Source organism: Schistocerca gregaria, chromosome 7 (genome assembly GCF_023897955.1).
Source record: "Schistocerca gregaria isolate iqSchGreg1 chromosome 7, iqSchGreg1.2, whole genome shotgun sequence".
Classification (NCBI taxonomy): domain Eukaryota; kingdom Metazoa; phylum Arthropoda; class Insecta; order Orthoptera; family Acrididae; genus Schistocerca; species Schistocerca gregaria.
In genome coordinates this window covers 132,894,889-132,918,019 of record NC_064926.1, presented here as the reverse complement: position 1 = coordinate 132,918,019, position 23,131 = coordinate 132,894,889, and the positions used below count along the sequence as shown (strand labels likewise).

Sequence of the window (23,131 nt, the reverse complement as noted above, 5' to 3'; positions counted from 1 at the left end):
AATGTTGCTAGACTGCTTTTTACATCATTATTATGTAGGATTTGGGTAACGAACATGATGTTCAAGATGTGTAATGATTGTCAATGTTACTGATTCTCATACACAATATTTATTTCTACACATTACACAGACAGATACAACTTAAACACGTGACCTCTCAGAACACACTGCCCAAGGTCCAGAGATACTGTTTTTGCAGCGATATTTTTGAGGAGAGAAGTCCGTAAGGCTTGTGTCCCCATAGGGCCCCCCTCCCAAAGACATGGAGTGCTGAAGCTGTTTTGTGGTGTGGTACAGGTTGTCTCTGAAGAAGCTGTCTAGCTCATACTCCTCTAGACACCTTGGTCGGTGTAGCAGTCTGCCTGTTTGTGATGTTGGTACTGGCTGAGTAGGTGGTACTGGAGGTACCATCCTTAGGTCATCCACCAGTGTTTGTATGTGATCCTATGGTGGGGGTATAAGCTGATCCTGTGTCCAGTTTTCCATGTTGTGGTCTGGGGCTGACACATGTAGGATGCCATCCCTGGATAGCATAGATAACAGTGCAGCTGTATCGAGTGACTGTGGTATTGGTGTGGAGTGGCCCAATGATCATAAGACTATGATGTTGCTACCTGTCGGTTTTCTATGTGGCACATACCACAATTGTCATGTCATGTAGAGTCACTATGATATCTTCTGGAAGGTAGTGCTTGACATCGACTGTGACAGAAAAGGGGGTTGTGTCATGGCAAGAGGTCAAAGGGGCAGTATTATACCCCAGCATCCCCGCCAAAGTCCATGCTGGCTTCAGTCTATTGATGGACATAGTAGTGGGTTTGCCAGCTAGCCTGATTTCGAATGTGTTGGGTCTCTGTCTTAGTATACTTTATATGGTCCACGGTACACTGGGTGCAGTGCTGGCATGATGGCATCTGTGCGTAGCATTATGTGAGTGCAAGTCTGAAGGTTTTTGTGCACAATTACAGTGGGTGTTGTGTGGTGTGACAGGGGTTGGACTTGTGATGAAGCAAATCCTTTCTCTGATGGCCACGAGAGTAGAAGTGTGTGATTCTAACTTGAGAACTAGTTATAATTATGCAGTTAAAAAAGGACTTTGTAAGAACTGTAACACTGAAATAACAATGCTAAAGAACAAATTGCAAGCCTACAATTCACAGTCAGTGCTTTAAGATGTGATACTGAGTCCCTCAAGAAAGAAAATCGAATCTACGATCGAAGCCAACACCAAGTGAAGTGATGCTAGTCAAAAGTAATAAATTGTCCATGTGGGTAAAAGTGTCATATAAAGATAGTTTTCCAACTGCAAAAAGAACAATAAACTTTGCTAAAACTATCACATTTTCTGATAAAAACAAATATAATGTTTTGCAAACAAGTGACTGTGATAACAACTCTCCAAATGATTTTGAACTTGTAAAAATCAGTGAACTGAAAATGAATAGAGTTTTTGCAAGAAATGTAAATAACAAACATAGATCATCATAGAAAAAGTGTAATGTACTGTTACTAACAGACAGTTATGGCAGAAATCTATCCAGCATGCTCCATGAGAAAAATTGGGACAGAGCAGTGACTAGCATAGTGAAACCAGGAGCAGGATGTAAAAATGTTAAAAACACTAACTCTCAGACGAAATTAATGCAGGAAAATGACTTTATCATCTGTATAATGGGTTCAAATGATGTGGCAAAAATGAAGCAGAGGTTTGCTTGAAAATGCTGCAGAATTTTCTACAAGTTAACAAATGCAGAAACATAGTAGTTGCCACACTGCCTCATAGGCACAAACTAATTTATAGTTTGTGTGTAAACAAAGAAATTCAGAAAACAAACATTAAAATAAGGAAGTGTGTTCTCAATATGCTAAGTGTGATGTACTGGATATAAGAAAGCTGCATCAAAATCTGCACATGAAGCATGGAATGCATTTTAACCACAGAGGGAAAAGGTTTATTTGAGATCATGTGAGTGAAATAATTAAAGAAAGACTTCTGAGGAATACAACAATCTATCAGCTTTCTGTACATCCTTCCACCAACAGTGAGGGGACACAACCTGCTAAAGCAAGACAACCACCATCAAGAAATGAGGATTTTTACTGGCCATTGATGAAGACAGCACATCCATAGTTCATCCCAGAAGTGTTCTTCAGATCAAAACAAAAGGAAGGCAGAGACAAATAAAGGTAAGTGATGAATCAGATATGCCGAGCAAAAACCACGAGTTTATAATTGTCCATCAAAATGTGAAGTCGTTGCAAAACAAAATTAATGAGATAGAGGTTTACTGTCAGATCAATTAAAAGAAGTATCTGTAATGTGTTATAGTGAATATTGGGTAACTGATGAGATGTTAGCAATCACAAGTATACAGGGTTATGTTATGACATCTCGTTTTTGTAGAAAAATATCTACACATGGAGAAACATGTATATTTGTGAAAGACAGTATCAGCTGTTGCTGCCTAAAATATCTTGAAAATCTAGGAAAAGAAGGCAATTTTGAAATCTCTGCTGTAGTACTAACCTGAATAAAAATGATCAACATTTTCCTGTACAGAAGTCCAAACTCAAACATAAAAATATTCTTTAACCAACTTGAAGGTAGTCTTGACAGTATCAGGGACCTAAACAAAACAGTTATGATATGTGGAGACTTTAACATTGACTTTAACAAAGTTTTAAAAGATAGAGATTATCAAAGTCCCCTACAAGAGTTACAAGTGTATCCAGCACCACTATTGATGTGGTACTGATAAACAGGGATAGACATGGATATGCAGCTAGAAACTTCAACACGGGCTTCAGTGACCACTAAGCACAGCTTCTTGAAATATCTCCAATGCCAAACTTAATTAAACAAACAGAAACAATAAAAACGGGAAGAACCTTCAGCCATCAAAACATTGAATACTTTAGGAATTCACTAAAGAAGGAAACATGGACTCAAATGTACAGATAAAAAAAAAAACAGATGAGAAGTTCAACATATTTATGGATGTATTTACACATTATTTTAACCTGTCATTTCCAGCTAAACATCAGAAAATCATGTGTAGTAGGCTTAACAGAAAAAATTGCTGGTTGACAACAGGTATAAAAAGTCATGTGCTGAAAAATGAAGATTATATGAGATCTCCAAGTCTACCATAGTATTCAATTAATGCCTTGCATATTTCAAAAATTATAAAATGATACTTAAAAAATTGATCAAAGAAGCTAAAGTAATGGCAAATGACTGCAATATCAATAATGCCAATAACAAAATGAAAGCTGTGTGGAGTATAGTGAAACAGCAAACTGACAATGTTTCTCCTCAAAATCCCAGTATTAAATTGAATCGTAATGGCAAAGAAATTAATGATCCTAAAGAAATAGCAAATGTGTTAAATACTTATTTTAGCAATGTAAGTGAGCAATTAATTGCTGAAATCAAACCTTGCAATATAATCCCAGAAAGAAATCCTGTCAGTTATCAGAACTTTAAAAGTGAATCATTCCACTCGAATAGATGGCATCACAGATAGCCTTATAAAAAATGTGGAGATCTCATTAGTGAACCATTAGCTCTCACCTTTATAATAGTTCCTTTCAAACTGGAATTTTCCCATCATGCCTAAAAACAGATAAGCTCAAACCACTATTCGAAAAAGGTACAAAGGATGAAGTGGCTAACTACAGGCCCATTGCTCTACTATCTGTATTCTCAAAAATCATAGAAAAATTTTTTCAAAGTAGAGTAATAAATTTTCTGGAAGAGCACAAAATACTATCCACAGCACAATATGGTTTCAGGAAAGGCCAATCAACTGATACAGCAATTTTTGAACTATCAAGTGAAGTACTTCAGAGACTGGATAGTGGCGAAAATGTCATAGGAATATGTCTAGATCTCTCTAAGGCTTTTGATATCATAGATCACATAAAACTATTGCCTAAGCTTGACAACATGGGGATTAGAGGAACATCTAACAACTGGATAAAGTCATATCTAAGTGATCGAAAACAAGTGGTTGAAGTGCAACATCAAAATTTCATCAAACTCATTCAACAGTATTCAGACTGTAGAACCATTAAAAATGGAGTGCTACGAGGTTCAGTTCTGAGACCTCTTCTATTTCTGTTACATGTGAATGACATAAACAACTTCTGCGGGAAAGTCACCCAGTTTGCTGACAATACAAGTGTGCTAGTGAGTGGGAATGAAATGGAAATGCTGCAGAAGTCTACAACAGAGACACTGAACAATATTGAAAACTGGTTCAGTCACAACAAATTAGTAATAAATGCAAGTAAGACAGCATTAAATTTCTATAATGTGAAAACAGGTGAACAGACTGTTCAGATTCAGATATCTGACAAAGATCTTCAGAATGTAGACAAATTAAGTTCTCAGGAGTATGGCTCCAAGGTAATTTTAAATGGGGGGACACATATTGAAAAAAACTTGTAAGGAATTAAGCACTACGTGCTACTTAATGAGAATATTAGAGGGATGCTGCAACAAAGATTCTCTGAAAACTGTGTATTATGCCTATATATACTCGCAACTGAAATATGGAATTATTTTCTGGGTAACTCTTCTCTTAGCCAAAAGCTCTTTAGGCTACAAAAAAGAATTATAAGAATAATGGAAGGTGTAAAATGGAACAAAACCTGTAGACCACTCTTTAAAAAGCTAGAAATCCTCCCACTTCCATGTATATATGTTTATGAGGTAACCATGTTTGTGAAAAAATATTCAATGTTAAATCCCACTCTCTTCCAGAAAAATGAAAATATCCTCTCCTATAACACCAGGCAAAAAGGAGACTTTCATCTAGAGCCCACCAACACCATCCTGAATAAAAAAGGAACCCTGTATTATGGCAAAGTTATTTATAATAAACTTACCCCACAAATTGAATCATGTAAATGACCTTTCAAATTTCAGGTCAACTGCTAAGACATATTTGACTGATCACTGCTTCTATAGCCTGCACCAGTTCCTTCAGAAAGTTCACTAACAATTTGTGTCTTTGCCTTAGTGATGTATCTTGTAAATGTTCTAAAACTTTAATGATTTACCATGTAAATGTTACTGTAATACAAATATTAATCTGACAGTAAAGTACATGCTCTTTCTGCTTGAAAATATCTACTCTTTATTTTTGTAGAATATTTGCTCTGCATATTGTAACTCAGCGGTCATTCAATGTATAAATAATGACATTAATGCAAATTTAATATTATATTTTGTTATACATTGACTTGTCCTACATCAGAATGTACTACTTGTGTACTATATGATTGCCAGGACCAAGAAAACTCTACTCTACTCTACCCATAGTGCAATGTCTGGGAGATAATCGTTGCCTTCGTCCACTGTCTGTGTGACAAATTCCTCTGGGAGGCTAATTGCTTTGCCGTAGAGGATCTCCGCTAGTGAGGCATTGATGTTCTCTTTGTGGGCTGTTCTGATACCCAGCAGCACACACATCATCATGGTGCAACAGTGCTGTTTTCAGAGGCCATTTGACTATGGATGGTAGGCTGTGGTACAGAATCAGTGGCTGGAGGGATGGCACAGTTCCGTAAACAGGTTCGATTTGAATTGTCTGCCCTGATCAGTTGTTAGTGACTCAGGGCAGCCAAATATTGCTATCCATAGGTCGATGAATGATCTTGCCACTGTCTCAGCTAATATTCCCCTGTGCGGGGTGGCCCCCATCCACAGAGTTGTTCAGTCAATGTCCGATAGGATATAACAAAATCCGTGACATTCAGGTAGTGATCTCATTAAATCTACATGTGCAATGCAAAAATAGTTCTTTAGGACAGGGAAGCTTTCTAATATTGGCTGGTTGTGTCATCCTGTCTTCATCCTCTGGCAAGGCGTGCATACTTGTGTCCAGGTGCACAATCCCTCTTCATATTCGGGAACACATAATGCTCCAAAAATAGTTTCATTGTGGGTGCACTCTGGGGTGAGCTACATTATGGAGCAAGTCAAATATTTTTGGTGATATTTGGCAGGGACAAAAGGTCATTGGTTCCCCTTTGACACATCACACCAAACTAGTTTGTTGGTTCAGGGTCTGGGCATTGTCATAGTTGTAATCTCATGTCACCACATGACACAAATTGTTCCAGGTCCATGCCTTTTGCCTGTGCATCCATGATGTTATCAAAATCCAGTTGCATGGTCACAACCACTAGGCAGGTCAGGTAGTCTGCAACCATATTGTCTGCTCCACGCACGTGGTGAATGTCTGTTGTGAACTGTGTGATGTGGTCCAAGTGGTTAGACCTGAATGGTGTGGCACTGGCAGATGGATTATTTACTGTGTCAGCTAATGGTTGATGGTCTGTATAGATAGTATGTGGTCTCCCTTCAATATCATTGTGGAAGTAGTGCACCACTTCATACATGGCCAGTAGTTCATGGTCAAAAGTCAACCACTTCCTTTGAGAGTCTGTCAGTTCCCTTGAGAAAAAACAGAGAGACTGTGTCATCCCTGGCACTTTCTGCTGTAATACAGTGCCTATCACTCAGTTGCTCATGTCTGATGTAATGATAAGATGAGCATCCAGTGAAAGTATTACCAGTATGATGGTTTGGGCTAGCTGAGCTTTAATGTTGTTGAATGCAGTTTGCATCTCAGCTGTCCTGTTAGCTTCCTCTTCCCCAATGTATTTGTGTGTAAGATCAGTGTCCAGTGGGAAACTCAGCCAGGCAAGTACTAAAGATGTTAAAAAAGTTCAAGATACTCACAAAAGTAAAGTGAAAAATAATGTTAGTATATTTCATCAAAATATTGGGGGATTGAAGAATAAAAGTACTAAAGATGTTAAAAAAGTTCAAGATACTCACAAAAGTAAAGTGAAAAATACTGTTAGTATATTTCATCAAAATATTGGGGGATTGAAGAATAAAATTGATGAGCTTCTGCTTTGTTTAGAAGATATAGAAACCAAGAATGTAATAGATATACTATGCCTGTCTGAGCATCACATTGTCACTGATATGCAAAAGGTTAGCATCAATGGGTACAAATTAGCTGCACATGTAAGTACAGATAATATGATGAGAGGAGGAGTTGCCATATATGTCAAAAGCTTCCACAGTGCAAAAAATTTAGAAACTAAAAAATTTTGTGTAGAGCAACATATGGAAGCATGTGCCACTGAACTTAAACTAAATGATGGCACTTTCATAATTGTAACAGTGTATAGGTCCCCCTCAGGGAATTTCCAGCTATTTCTAGAAAACTTGGATGCTTTGTTGTGCTATCTGTCAGACAGGGGGAAGCAAATTATCATTTGTGGGGATTTCAATGTTGATTCCCTGAAAGAGTGTAATAGGTAGAATGACCTTTTAGTATTACTCAGTTCTTTCAATTTGATTTCCGTCATTGATTTTCCTACTCGGATAACAAAGAACAGCAGTACATTGATAGATAACTTTTTTATAGACCAAGATAAGTTTAAGGACATAAATGCTTATCCTGTTGAGAATGGTCTTTCAGATCATAGTGCACAGCTTGTTACAGTACATGACATAGCTCCATGCAGTATAATAAATCAGACTTTCAAAGCAGTGCGTTCAATTAACAATATAAATATTGCAAACTTTAGGGAAAGCCTACAGCAGCTAGACTGGGATGAAGTGTATAAGGAACCCGATGCAAACTTGAAATATAACTTATTTCACAATACATTTTTAAGGGTATTTGAAAATTGTTTTCCCAAGAAAATAGTTAAACATAATTCCAAGAAAACATATAAAAAACCTTGGCTAACTAAAGGAATAAGAATATCTTGCAACCGTAAAAGAGAACTGTATCTAACAGCAAGAGGGAGTACTGACCCCGAAATTGTTCAATATTATAAAAACTGTTGTGCGGTACTAAGAAAAGTTATTAAAAAGTCCAGAAGCATGTATATCATGTCTGAGATCAGTAACTCTGATAATAAAATTAAAGCAATTTGGAATATTATTGAAAGGGAAACAGGGCAACCAAGAGCACAGGAAGACTTTAGTGCAATAAAACTGAATGACAAGTGCACTAACAAACAATCAGAAATTGAAAATATTTTGAATAATCATTTTTTAAATGTTGTGGGGAAAATAGGATCTAGATCTTCACTAGAAGAGGCAAGGCTATTAATAGAAGAGGCCATACCTGTGCAGTTTGAAACAACTGTAATTCCACCAACCTCTCCCTCTGAAATCAGTAAAATAATAAACTCACTGAAAAGTAAAAGCTCTTACGGAATTGATGGCATTTCCAGCAAAGTACTTAAAGCTTGTTCCCCACAGATAAGTAGGATTCTCAGCCACGTATGTAATAGCTCTTTGGAGCAGGGTGTTTTCCCTGATAGACTGAAATATGCCATTGTAAAACCATTGCATAAAAAGGGGGATACGTCGGATGTCAACAACTACCGCCCAATCTCTCTTCTGACAGCTCTATCAAAAATTTTTGAGAAAGTAATGTATTCAAGAGTAGCCTCCCATATTTGTAAAAATAAAGTACTAACAAAATGTCAGTTTGGTTTTCAGAAAGGCTTTTCAACAGAAAATGCTATATATGCTTTCACTGATCAAATATTAAATGCTCTGAATAACCGGACATCACCCATTGGTATTTTTTGTGATCTCTCAAAGGCCTTTGATTGTGTAAATCATGGAATTCTTTTAGATAAGCTAAATCATTATGGTATGAGTGGGGCAGTGCACAAATGGTTTAATTCATACTTAACTGGAAGAATGCAGAAAGTTGAAATAAGTGGTTCGTGTAATGTTAAAACAACAGCTGATTCCTCAAACTGGGGTGCTATCAAGCACGGGGTCCCACAGGGTTCGGTCTTAGGTCCTTTACTGTTCTTGATATACATTAATGACTTACCATTCCACATTGATGAAGATGCAAAGTTAGTTCTTTTTGCTGATGATACAAGTATAGTAATAACATCCAAAAACCAAGAACTAAATGATGTAATTGTAAATGATGTTTTTCACAAAATTATCAAGTGGTTCTCAGTAAACGGACTCTCTTTAAATTTTGATAAAACACAGTATATACAGTTCCGTACAGTAAATGGCACAACTCCAGTAATAAATATAGAATTTGAACAGAAGTCTGTAGCTAAGGTAGAATTTTCAAAATTTTTAGGTGTGTCCATTGATGAGAGGTTAAACTGGAAGCAACACATTGATGGTCTGCTGAAACGTCTGAGTTCAGCTACGTATGCTATTAGGGTTATTGCAAATTTTGGTGATAAGAATCTCAGTAAATTAGCTTACTATGCCTACTTTCATTCACTGCTTTCGTATGGCATCATATTCTGGGGTAATTCATCGTTGAGTAGAAAAGTATTCATTGCACAAAAGCGTGTAATCAGAATAATTGCTGGAGCCAACCCACGGTCATCCTGTAGACATCTATTTAAGGATCTAGGGATCCTCACAGTAACCTCACAGTATATATATTCCCTTATGAAATTTGTTGATAATAATCCAACCCAATTCAAAAGTAATAGCAGTGTGCATACCTATAACACCAGGAGAAAGGATGATCTTCACTATGCAGGGTTAAATCTGACTTTGGCACAGAAAGGGGTAAATTATGCTGCCACAAAAGTCTTTGGGCACCTACCAAACAGCATCAAAAGCCTGACAGATAGCCAACTAACATTTAAAAATAAATTAAAAGAATTTCTAGATGACAACTCCTTCTACTCATTGGCTGAATTTTTAGATATAAACTAAGTAAAAAAAAACCTACTTAATCATTAGTGTCATGCAATATTTTGTGTAATGTAAATTCTTGTACAGACATCTTTTATTAACCTGACACGTTCCACATCATTACGAAGTGTCGTATTCATGATCTATGGAACAAGTATTAATCTAATCTAGTCTCCCCATAGAGCTACTGTGATGGGAAGCAGAGTTTCAGTTGCATGGGGTAGGTGTTATTGGCAGAAATTGACAACACTGAGAAATTTACATAGTTCTTGGTAATTTGTGGGAGATGGTATGGGGTTCACTATAGGCATGGCAGTGATGTCTGGCTTGAACTTGATGCCCTTTGTTGTCAATCCAGTTGGTGTAGCAGTCAGATTGTAATTCTGATATCCACCTTGTGGTCGTAGCGCCATTGTTTATTACTGAAGATTGTCGTTGTCCCTTCATTATGTGTCCACATAAGCACTCGTAGCACTATTTTCAGTGTTTGTTAAAAGCACTGTGGTTGATGGAAGTTCAGTAGTTTAGGTCTTATGTGTGCACTCATGTGACTGGTTGCATTGTTGTGAGGGTATTAAACACAAAATTGACTGTAGCTGGCTGACCATCAGTGTGTGTAGGATCCACGTCAACAAGGTGATGGATTCTCATGTCGGGAGGAGGTGGAGCAAAGTGCCACACAAAACAGTCGCTGCACAGTTGTCAAAAAACTCGGGGTCACCAATGTAGAACTGGGGTAATGAAAATTCTGTCCAGGATGTGTAATGACTATTGACATTACCAATTCTCATACAAAATATTTATTTGTATATATTATACCGACAGATACAACTTAAAACACTTGGCATCTCAGAACACGCTGTCCAAGGTTCAGAGATACTGTTTTTACAGCGATATTCTTGGGGACGGAAGTCCATAGAGCTTGTGTCCCCACACTTACTTTGTTCATCATGAATTTTATTTCAAGGTAACATAATGGTGAACTCAATTAGTCTTTCACCTCTTTCATTCCTGGTACTGAGCCAATACTCACCCATACCTATATCTTCCATTCCTTCCACTATTACAGCATTCCTTTCACCCATGATTATTAGATTTTCATCTCCCTTTATGTACTGAATTTCATGTTAATATCCTCTTATCTTTTCTCTTCCTCTTCACTTCCTGCATGTGAATTTGCTATGTATAGCAGAACTATCGTTCTTGCTGTCAATTCTGATGAGAATAATCCTTTCTTCCCAGATATGATGAATCTTATTCCTATTACACCATTTTCTGCTGCTGTTGATATTATCCTGTATTTATCTGGCCAGTCTGGTATATGTAGACTGAGGCTTTGCAGCTCCCTTTCTGTTTTCTAACTTCACATAGAGACTTTTGACATCATACATTTTGATTTTTAGGATACTGCCATTTTGATCATTATTCAATATTTTTCTCATTGTCACCTGCTTCTTGGCAGTCCCCTCTCTGTGACTGAAGCAAAAACATAGTCTGCCATCTTTTGTCAATGAAAAGACCATCATAACACACACATGCTACATAACATGTGCATCTACATTGTGCATTTTTATGCAGTGGCTTTCGTTGCCATTGATCACTGCTGATTCTTATGCCTTTTAGAGGCAGTTCCCCACCTCATGGTCAAGATGGTATCCCAAACAACTGTACACTCATCTGTCCTCTTTGACACAACTCTTAGCAGAATGAGGGTGACTTTGTATGAGAAGATTTCAATCACCACGGCTGATGACATTTATTCATAATTTAAGCAATGGGTGGGATCAATCCTGGATCCCACAGCATTTTGTTTACCATTCAGTGTTGTTTCCCCTATACCTCCACTAAGACAAAAATAACAGATAGACTGGTTTTTTAAACATAGGAAGAGAGGACTGAAACATACAGCATTTCCCCACAATCACACCCTCAAATATCCGTAGTCTTCACACCTGTGTTCACAATCACACCAGCATATGAAATACTGATAATTTCATACTGTGTAAATCAAGCTGTTGTCAAAGTTGTGGAAGTTTGTTACTATTATATTTCTTATATTACTTTATGGTACAGTTTTTCAAATTTTCAGACAAATGCTTTTCAAATGCTATACTCCTCTGCACTGTAATTTTATGGGTGTTATGCTAAAGCACTGTACTAAGTACTGATGTATTTATTATTATTATTATTATTATTATTATTATTATTATTATTATTATTGTTACTCTTTCCTGTCTCAGACGTTATGTCTGGTTAAAAATGGAAAGTGACACAAACCTTGATCAAGCGTGACTTCCTTTTAACTGTACGGTATATCTTACATTGCATTTAGGAACTTTCGGGTAATTGAACATGTATCAATAATTACAAATTTCTGTAGTTGTATATATATACGTTTTGATGTAGCTGTATTGCATTGATGTACTGGTGGATATTGTGTGGTATGACTCCTGTAGTTGACAGTATAATTGGTATGATGTCAGCTTTATCCTGATGCCACATGTCTTTGACTTCCTCAGCCAGTTGGACGTATTTTTCAATTTTTTCTCCTGTTTTTTTTCTGTATATTTGTTGTATTGGGTATGGATATTTTGATTAGTTGTGTTAATTTCTTCTTTTTTATTGGTGAGTGTGATGTCAGGTTTGTTATGTGGTGTTGTTTTATCTGTTATAATGGTTCTGTTCCAGTATAATTTGTATTCATCATTCTCCAGTACATTTTGTGGTGCATACTTGTATGTGGAAACGTGTTGTTTTATTAGTTTATGTTGTATGGCAAGTTGTTGATGTATTATTTTTGCTAATTGTCATGTCATCTGGGGTATTTTGTATTTGCTAGTATTGTAAATCCACTTGTGATGTGATCTACTGTTTCTATTCGTTGTTTGCAAAGTCTGCATTTATCTGTTGTGGTATTGGGATCTTTAATCATATGCTTGCTGTAATATCTGGTATTTATTGTTTGATCCTGTATTGCAATCATGAATCCTTCCATCTCACTGTATATTTTGCCTTTTCTTAGCCCTGTGTTGGATGCTTCTCGATCGATGTGTGGCTGTGTTAGATGATACGGGTGCTTGTCATGTAGTGTTTTCTTTTGCCAATTTACTTTTTTCATATATGTTGATGTTATGTGATCTAAAGGGGTGTAGAAGTGGTTATGCAATTGCAATGGTGTAGCCGATGTATTTATATGAGTGATTGCTTTGTGTATTCTGCTTGTTTCTGCTAGTTCTATAAAGAATTTTCTTAAATTGTCTACCTGTCCATAATGTATGTTTTTTATGTCAATTAATCCCCTTCCTCCTTCCTTTCTGCTTAATGTGAATCTTTCTGTTGCTGAATGTATGTGATGTATTCTATATTTGTGTCATTGTGATCGTGTAAGTGTATTGAGTGCTTCTAGGCCTGTGTTACTCCATTTCACTACTCCAAATGAGTAGGTCAATGGTATACCATAGGTATTTATAGCTTTTGTCTTGTTTCTTCCTGTCAATTCTGTTTTCAGTATTTTTGTTAGTCTTTGTCTATATTTTTCTTTTAGTTCTTCTTTAATATTTGTATTATCTATTCCTATTTTTTGTCTGTATCCTAGATATTTATAGGCATCTGTTTTTTCCATCGCTTCTATGCAGTCGCTGTGGTTATCCATTATGTAATCTTCTTGTTTAGTGTGTTTTCCCTTGACTATGCTATTTTTCTTACATTTGTCTGTTCCAAAAGCCATATTTATATCATTGCTGAATACTTGTGTTATCTTTAGTAATTGGTTGAGTTGTTGATTTGTTGCTGCCAGTAGTTTTAGATCATCCATGTATAGTAAATGTGTGATTTTGTGTTGGTATGTTCCAGTAATATTGTATCCATAATTCGTATTATTTAGCATGTTGGATAGTAGGTTCAGAGCAAGGCAGAACCAGAAAGGACTTAATGAGTCTCTTTGGTATATTCCACGCTTAATCTGTATTGGTTGTGATGTGATATTATTTGAATTTGTTTGGATATTAAGTGTGGTTTTCCAATTTTTCATTAATATGTTTAGGAACTGTATCAATTTAGGATCTACTTTGTATATTTCCAATATTTGTAGTAACCATGAGTGGGGTACACTATCAAAAGGTTTTTGGTAATCAATGTATGTGTAGTGTAGCGACCTTTGTTTAGTTTTAGCTCAATATGTCACCTCTGCATCTATTATCAGTTGCTCTTTACATCGTCATGCTCCTTTGCAACAGCCTTTTTGTTCTTCATTTATAATTTTGTTCTGTGTTGTATGTGTCATTAATTTCTGTGTAATGACTGAAGTTAATATTTTGTATATTGTTGGTAGGCATGTTATGGGGCGATATTTTGCTGGGTTTGCTGTGTCTGCTTGATGTTTAGGTTTCAGATAAGTTATTCCATGTGATAGTGTATCAGGGAATGTGTATGGGTTTGCAATGTAACTGTTAAATAATTTAGTGAGATGTGAATGTGTTGAGGTGAACTTCTTTAGCAAGAAATTTGCTATCTTATGTTTTCCAGGGGCTTTCCAATTGTGTGTAGAATTAATTGCTCGAGTGACTTCATGTTGCAAAATTATCCCCTCAGGCATTTGTGGTATCATCTTGTATGTATCTGTTTCTGCTTGTATCCACTGTGCATGCCTGTTATGTTGTACCGGGTTTGACCATATGTTGCTCCAGAAGTGTTGCATGTCTGTTATGTTTGGTGCAATGTCTATTTTAATGTATGTGTTACCTATTGCCTGATAAATTTTTTTTTGGTTTGTGTTGAATGTTTGGTTTTGTTTCCTTCTATTTTCACTGTTTTTGTATCTTCTTAGTCGTCTGGCCAATGCTTGTAATTTCTGCTTCTTTTCATCTAATTGCTCTATCACTTCTTGTTGTGAGATTTTACCTAACCTTTTTTGTTTTTTTGACTGATATTTCATTTCTTATAAATTGTGTTATCTGTCCGATGTCTTTTCTCAGTTTTTTATTCTGATCTGTAGCCTGTGTTGCCATGTTGGTTTTGTGGGTTTCTTCTGTGTGTTGGTTTGTTCTGATCTCTGCCTAGTGTGTATATTTAGTGTAGTGAGTGCTCCTATATAAACCAGAAGTTGTAACTCTTCCATAGTTGTATTTTCATTTATTTTGTTGTGTATGATTGTGTTGATAGTAGTTATTGTTGTTTCGACTTGTGGGATATTTGGTGGTCTATGCAAGAATAGTCTAATGTCTGTATTTGTGTCTTTGTATTCTATATATGTTTGCTGAAATTTTTCTTCTATATCTAACATGTGTGTCACTTCATGTTCTATTTGTGCTTGTTCTGGTGGCTGTCTTAAGATTTCGTTTTCCTCTGATTGTTTAATTGATGCATGGTGTTCTTAGTTTGCTTGCTCTGGGACGTTTGAGGCCATTACTGTATTCTCTTCTTCTTCTGATTGGACATTATTTTGTTCCAGTATTTGTTGTAATTGTTGTTTGATGTTTTCTAATTCTGACTGGGGTATCCTGTTGTTTCTGATTATTACACGGATCTGATCAGCTAGTCATTGTTCCATTAAAAATTTTAATTCTGGGTATCTGGTAATAAATTTTGTGTATACTTGTGATCTGTATCCAGTTGTGTTGGTTCCTAAGTTTGTTGCTTGATAATAACAGAACATGAGGTGTCGATTAACTTCATCTGACCATCTCATCCTCTGTCTGTTTCCCTTCTAGAGTGGTTGCAGGAAGCATATCCTGCAAAACACCTATATTTTGATTTAAATAATTTTCTGTGTGGCTAGCAGTGTTGTTACCATTGTGGATGGGCACAGGGTTCAAGCGTCGTCCCCGACCATGACAGCGCTTGTCCGAGGCTTCATTACTTCTGTCCTGAACCAACTAATCACACTAAAAGGGGGATTAGCCCTATTAGTGATTTGCTCTTTTCGTCGCCTTTTACGACTGGCAGAACATACCGGAGGCCTATTCTTTTCCTGGGCCTCCACGGGGATTATTATTATTATTATCTTTCTTATCTCAGACATTATGTCTGGTCAAATAATAATAATTATTATTACTATTATTACCCTGAGAGGCAGCTCACAAGTTCTGCTCAGTTAAATGAATTAATATTGTGTGATAGGCCACTTCCTAAAACATTTTTGAAGACATTGGAAGAAATTAAAATGGTCGGTAATTATAAATTATAAATGGTTTCCTTATCTCCTCTTTTGTAGTAACTAAAATGGTACAAAAATGGAACCTTCCACAGACCCATAATGTATATCATGGTTGCCAGCCATGGCCTTTAGTGACACCATCAAACTCAACTTCATGTCTGCCATCCTAGCAAGCAGCTGCATACTTCTACACCCCTATCAGAGCAACTGGTCTCATGATGGATTGTCCGCCTTCCATTGAAACCTCGTCCTGATCTGATCCTCTGCAACAATATCTATGGAAACCCATTTGATGGCCATCACAGTAACTTATCTGTTGGACTGTGCACTGCCTGCTTATTCTACCCATGTGGCCACTGCTGGGAGGCAGAGGAAATGTAATGGCACTGCCCAACATCACTATGGAAACCAAGTACCTGGCACAAACATTACTCTCAGTCACTGTGGCATGACTATCCAGACAGCTGTTGTCACCTGAAGCACCCTCTGATGAAACTACACCTATCAGAATCCTGCATCTAAACTGGTCCAGAGCTCTTCAGAGCCAGTTGTATATTAACTAAAGTGGGACAAAATTGGAACCCATTATGTGTCCATAATTTATACTGAGTCCTCCACCCACAGCCTACTGCAGCAGCATCAAAATCAACTTCATCTCTGCCATTCTCATCAGCAGTGACATAGCGGACATGCATGCTGGTCAGTGTATTGGTTTGTTGCTCACTATGGACTTTGATTAGAAGTATTTACCTTTTGGACTTTGTTGGTAACTGGCTGGACTCTGACACTACACAAACTGGACTTTAATTGGACCGATTACTTAAAGATAGCTTGCACTGTTCTGAGGAGCATTCTGTAACATATCTCAATTTGTTGAATAAACAGTGACAAGTCTCTCTTAGTTTTGAGCTGAGTGTAGATCACATCTGCAAAATATTGTTTTAGAAAGAGTTTGATTTTTCACCTACACTTCCTGCTTTATAAATTTCTCCTCAGAACTTTACCCTAATTTTTCTCTGACCACTGTGACTGAGTCATTGCATATGATTCTGTGATACAACTCATCAGTAAATTTTATTGTTAACATTTGACCATCATGGTCAAATAAACCATTGACTATTGTCCTTTAAACTAAAGTTCTGCGAGTTATTTGGTCCAAAATTTAATTGTAAATGGCTGTTGCACAATGACCTTCTACTCTCATATGGAAATTTATTGGGCAAAATAATCAAAAGCTGAGTACCTACAACTCTGGGATTTCATGAACTTGGAAAAAATAAACATTGAAAGCTTCAGTTACTACATATGCATTATTAAAACCGTATCCAACTGCTTTGTGAATGTTAAAAGTACTTCCTGCTGGTGGATTGAATACAGTCAGTACAACAAACTTGTGTGTATCCTGACCCACTATTGTAGAACAGAATTCAGAGGACTGTTGAAGACAATACTGACCAAGTTGAAGGTCATGCAACAGAACTCCATTTTCATTCTTACTGCTTTGAGACTAATACAATATTAGTTTGCATCCATCAGCATGATTATGTTCAATTTCAATGATTTCTGTGTCATGTTTTTACATACACAGGTCTGATAACATTTTGCCTATCTTTTGCTTCTCGTGTGTGGGTATGAGAGGTTCATCCTTTTTATAAAAGAGATTTCTGATGTTTTAATCAAAAATGCTAAATGCATTTTCTTTGATGTCCATGAGGATGTCAAAGTATTTTGTTGTGCTAATAATGGTTTTCACTATAACTACATTCACTCTGCAATAATGTCTTTCAAATGAGTTTACTGTAAAAAAAGGAAAGGGAATATAGAGAAGGGAATATAGAGAAAGTGATTCTTACCAGAAGCATGCAGATGCAAACTATGCCACATATGCTGCAACTGAGTGAGAGACAGTGCATCACAATGTGTCTAATGTCATCCTGAACTATATAATTAAGATTACAGTCCTAATTGTTGCCTGCATTCCCCACTTTTACTATATACTTTTCTTTTCGAAGATTCTTCCCCAGTTAGTCTCAGCTAGTGAATAGTAGTTAGACATTTAGTCATTGTTGATCAGTCATTCTTGGTTAGTCTCTGCTAAGAAATCTGTTGTGACAGTGCCACAATATTTAACAGTACCGCCACGACAGTACTCGCAAACGGTGATAGAGGCGCTCCGCGACTCGGCTGAGCACGGGAGTGCCACCTAGCTACCAACGGCACCGGCCGCATGTCACAGCACAGCAGTCGAATAAGAGATACTGAGTTGTTATCATGTAACCAGCTATTGTTTCTAAGTGAGTGTGTTTGAATATCCACGCAATTATTGGTGATTAAAGGTTATAACAAAATCAGTCACTACTAAGCACAGTTGGTCAGTCAGTTGCAGTTAGGTAATGTAAATAATTGTGTTCCTGACATGTTCAAACAAGAAAAATTATTCTATTGGTATACTCTGCAACATTTACAAAGCCTTTGACTGTGCTGACCACAAAATTCTACTAGAAAAACTAAAATGTGATGGTATTAATGACTTTGCTCTGGCAAACTGAAAGCAGAAAGCCACACTAACCAAATATGTCACAGGAATAAAACTAATGTTGGAATGGGAGAACATAACACACGAGGTCCCACAAGGTTAAGTCCTAGGTTAACTCTCATACTTAAACTATATAAACAATCAACCAATAGGGACAAATAGCAGCTATTTAATATAACTGAGGAACCAGTGAATTTTTGCAAAGCCACAGTTTTCCTCCAAATGTACTAGGTTACATTTTGCTGTTGGAACCACTACTGATATTAAGCAATATGGTAAGCATTTATTGTTAATATAGAGTACAGATTAAATTCTTGCTTCTCTTTTGTTAAAGTATGCGTTGACTTCCATATGTGTTAAGTTTCTCTGCTTCTTGATGGGATTAATGGAACCTGATGAATAAATGAATGAATGACAGAAAATGACCAAATTATTATTATGGTAGGTACTGTACTGTAAAAGTTTATAGGCATTAGAAAGTGAGCATAAAAATATTGTCTCATAAAACAGTATTGTATAATATCACATTGCTTCAACGTGAATTTCAAAATGGAATAATGTCATAAAGAATTAATGTGACAAGTAATCTTTCTTTTCTTCTTTTTCTACTTCTTCTTTACTCTTCCTCCACTTTGTCATAATCTCTTGTCTTCTTTCTGGTCTTTCTCTTTAAAACTGATTTCCCTCTTTATGTGTGCTGTCCATCTGTCTAGTCTATATCACAGTTTTCAATTTTTCCAGCTTGGTGCTGTTCCAGTCATCTCAGAGCCACATAGGGAGGAATAAGGGTGGGGCATGACCTATGCTATCTATCAGTGGATAATGTAATGTCTTTGTCTACTGGACATGTCAGACTGTCGTAAGGGAATAGGAAAATGGTTAAGACAACACTGACACTCATCTTCCTGAGACTTGAACTCTTGTCATTTTTCCATATTTTCACACAAACATGGTTTTTAAAAAATCTGGCTTTCACATAATATGAAGAAAAAGCAACACAAACAAAGAGAAAAAGGAAAACTTTGAGATCTGCAGAGAGTGAAGTTTTTCTAAAATCTATTTTAAACAGCCACTTTGACTGATGTGCCCCAACAGTCAACATATCAAACTTTATTAATGTATCAAATTATTTAGGAATAAAAGACAGGACTCATCCAAAGGCAGAAGCACTGCATTTTCAGTAGGTACACAGACAAAAGGTACAGAGCTTTTCTAGTTTGCAGAATGAACCTCATTTTTCAAGGTTGTAGAAAAATGTGCACAGAAAAACACACACACACACCTGTCTCCCTACAATGTGCTCAGTCGATGCCAGCTATTTCCTGGCCTATGGTGAGTGTACTAGGGTGAGGAGGTGAGGGATGGAGAAAGACAGGAGGCAGGGAGGGGGTTGGGGGGAAGTGTCTAGTAGCTTATGCATGAGTGGGGAACCAACTGTGGGTTAGCTAGGGGTGCAGGTAGAAGAGCGAATGTTGTGCTTTGCTGCTTGTTGTGCCACTGGGAGGTCCAATTTGTTACTGGCAACAGTGTGGTAGTGGCCACTCATTCTAGTTGACAGATGGTTGGTTGTTATATCAATGTAAAATGCTGAGCAGTGCTTGCAGCAGACTGTTACATAAAATGGCTGCTTTCACAGGTGGCCTGGCTCCTGATGGGGTAGGATAAACCTGTGACAGGACCAGAATTGGAGGTGCTGGGTGGGTGGATTGGGTAGGTCTTACATCTAGGTCTTCCAAAAAGGTATGATTCCTGTGGCAGGCAATTGGGGATGGGAGTGGTAGAGGGCTGGACTAGAATGTTGTGAAGGTTAGGTAGGTGGTGGAACTCAGCTTTGGGAGTGGATGGAAGTATTTAGGGAAGGGTATCCCTCATGTCAGGGCATGATGATATATAATCAAAGTGCTGATGAAGGATGTGGTTCAGTCATTCCAGTCCTGGGTGGTACTGTGTGAAATGGGGGGAACTTCTTTGTCGATGGTTCTTGAGATGTATGTGAGGATCAGGTGTGTGTGGGGATATGGCATGGGAGATCTGTTTACGAATTAGGTCTGGAGAGTATTGCCTGTCTGTAAAGACCTTTGTGAGGCCTTCAGAATTCTGGGCAAGGGAGGTCTCATCACTGCAGATGTGTTTACCATGGGTGACCAGGCTGCGTGGAAGGGACTTTTTGGTGTGGAAGGCGCGTAAACTGTCAAGGTACCCTCCACAATAGAGCATGTTTTTGTGTGTGTGTGTGTGTGTGTGTGTGTGCGAGTTTCTTTGTGCATGCACCATCCCCTGCTCTACCTGCATCTCTGGCTGGCCAACAGATGGCTTCCCACTCTCCCATGAGCCGCTAGACACTCACCCCAACCCTCTCCCTGCCTCCTAATTCTCTCCATCCTTCACGCCATCCCACCCCACATCCCCACCTCACCCCAGTACACTCATCGTGGGCCAGGAAAGAGCTGGCAGCTGGCTGAGCACAGTGTAGGGAGACAGGATCATGCATGTGAGTGTGTGTGTGTGTGTGTGTGTGTGTGTGTGTGTGTGTGTGTGTGTGTGTGTGTGTGTGTGTGTGTTTATGTGCATGTTTTTCCTATAAGCTTGATAAAGGAAGACATTCCAAAAGCTAGCAAGCCCTGTATCTTTTGTTTGCGTACCTATCAACAACACACCGCTTTTGCCTTTCAGTGAATTGTCTTCTTTATTCCTAAATAATTCATAATTCTAGATCAGAACTTTCTGTATATTATTTATTAGTATAACACTAAGAAATAAATGTGTGAACATATAAATTACAAAATGAAAATCATATTAAATTAGGAAGCTGTATAATAGATATTTTATCTACAATGTATAAGCTGGTCAGAAATGAATTCAAGTAAGTGACTGAGATACACAGAAAATTCAGAATATGAAACATTATGAAGAGCAGAATGTCTGTTGGTACATGCAGAAGAAAGATAGAAAGAGAGCTAGATACAAAACAGACATAAATAAATTCTTACCCTTCATCCTTAAGATGTTGATGAATTAGATGCAATATGTTTCTTTTCCTTTGTAAGGTCTTTTTCTCTTCCTATAAAACAAATGTATTTTTAAAATTTCATGCATTTGCATTTATAAATCATATGAACAATGATTTTTTTTACGCCCACAACATAGACCTACTCTGCAGATTCCATGACCTTTCTTCTCTGCATCCCTCTGGCTCCTTCTGCACATATTATATTCATAACAGAAACCAAAGCGTCGGACAACAAAGTTCACCACAAGAATTAAGCCAAACTCAGAAAGGAGTTCCTTAAAGATCAGCAATGTGTCTATTTTTGTTTTTGCTTGAAACGACTCTGAAGGGTTAAACAAAATCTACATAAAAGCTGAAGAATACTAATGAGAAACCAAAACTCACTTTATCAGACACAGTGCAAATGATATCTGAACATGACTGTATGGCAAACAATTGTCTTAATCTTTTGAAGATTCGTACAAAACAATCACATATACAAAAACAACATGCTGAGGCTAGAATCAAAATACTGACCTTACCCAGCTGAAGCATTATCTTCATAAACACTCATATCTGCACTCGGCATAACGGCTTCCCATTGCATGACATATTTGTGTTTCTTCATGTTCTATTTGTGTATGGAGTGAAGAAAGAATGACTGTGTAGATTCCACTGTGTGCATTGCCATTAGTCTGACTTTGTCTCCACATAGCATGAACAGTGAAGAATGACAACACAAGAATACATAGCAAGTCAAGAACTCTGCAAATTTAACAGTTAGCATAATGGAAGAGGACCTAAGCTGCAAATTACTATGATAATATGTGCATCTTGTCTTATATAATATCAAAAGTGACTGAAATAAGTACATCAAAAGAAGAAAACTGCATCAGTGAGTTTGAGTGTACACCAACCTGACCCAGACATGATTTTCTTATTTTTTAAGAAAAAGAAAAAAAGAAAGCAAGAAACACATTTTGTGAAGGATTTTGTGCATTTTAGATGCAAAGTGAGACATCGTTATAGTTTTTCGAATGCTAAGCAGATACAGAAAATATGGGTATGTACAAAATGTGACGCTCATATAAGCCAAGGACTTGTGAAGAAAGACATCATAGATGAGAGCATCACAATGCTGACTGACAAACACATTGACCTGAAAAATAATAGTGTTAATTTTAAGAGTGACAACCTAGAATCACTACGAATGGATTCAAATGAAGATAACAGATACATCACTGAACTCAAACAATTATTATTGTGGACAGAGCAAGATTTGAAACCAAAGAGATGTTTCACTTAAATCCAAGAACATAAGGACTTAAGTGCATTATGTGGTGCCAGTGAGAAATAAGTTTGACATTTGGACATGTATAAGGAGAAAAAAGGGCCAAAAACTACACTAACATAACAAAAAGATCTGTATGTAAAGAACAAAACAGTAAAATGACACTGAAATGTGCAGCAAAAAATACAGACAAAATGTGAGAAGAATGGACAGTAACAATTCTGAGTGACAGTCACAGACATGGTATCAGCAAAATCAACTTTAATGTAAAAGTATTTAGCTTTATTAAGCGAGGAACCATGTCAGCTGAAATACTGAAGATGACAAAAATCTTCAGAAGTCAACAGTTTAGTTTCGAATGATTTTATTTTGTTAATAGTGGGTTCCAGTTAATTATGCAGAAACCAATCACAGACAGCAGTTACTGC

The 23,131-nt window shown here is 37.1% G+C and overlaps 1 protein-coding gene across 1 annotated transcript in view; it reads right to left on the bottom strand.

Annotated features, from left to right (window-relative positions):
* LOC126282217 (katanin p60 ATPase-containing subunit A-like 2) overlaps positions 1 to 23,131 on the bottom strand; it is a 197,799-nt gene that overhangs the window by 75,427 nt on the left and 99,241 nt on the right. Inside the window, exon 3 of the mRNA XM_049981765.1 lies at positions 21,414 to 21,484. Within this exon, the coding sequence (XP_049837722.1) occupies positions 21,414 to 21,484 (71 nt within the window). The remainder of the gene's footprint in view (positions 1 to 21,413; positions 21,485 to 23,131) is intronic.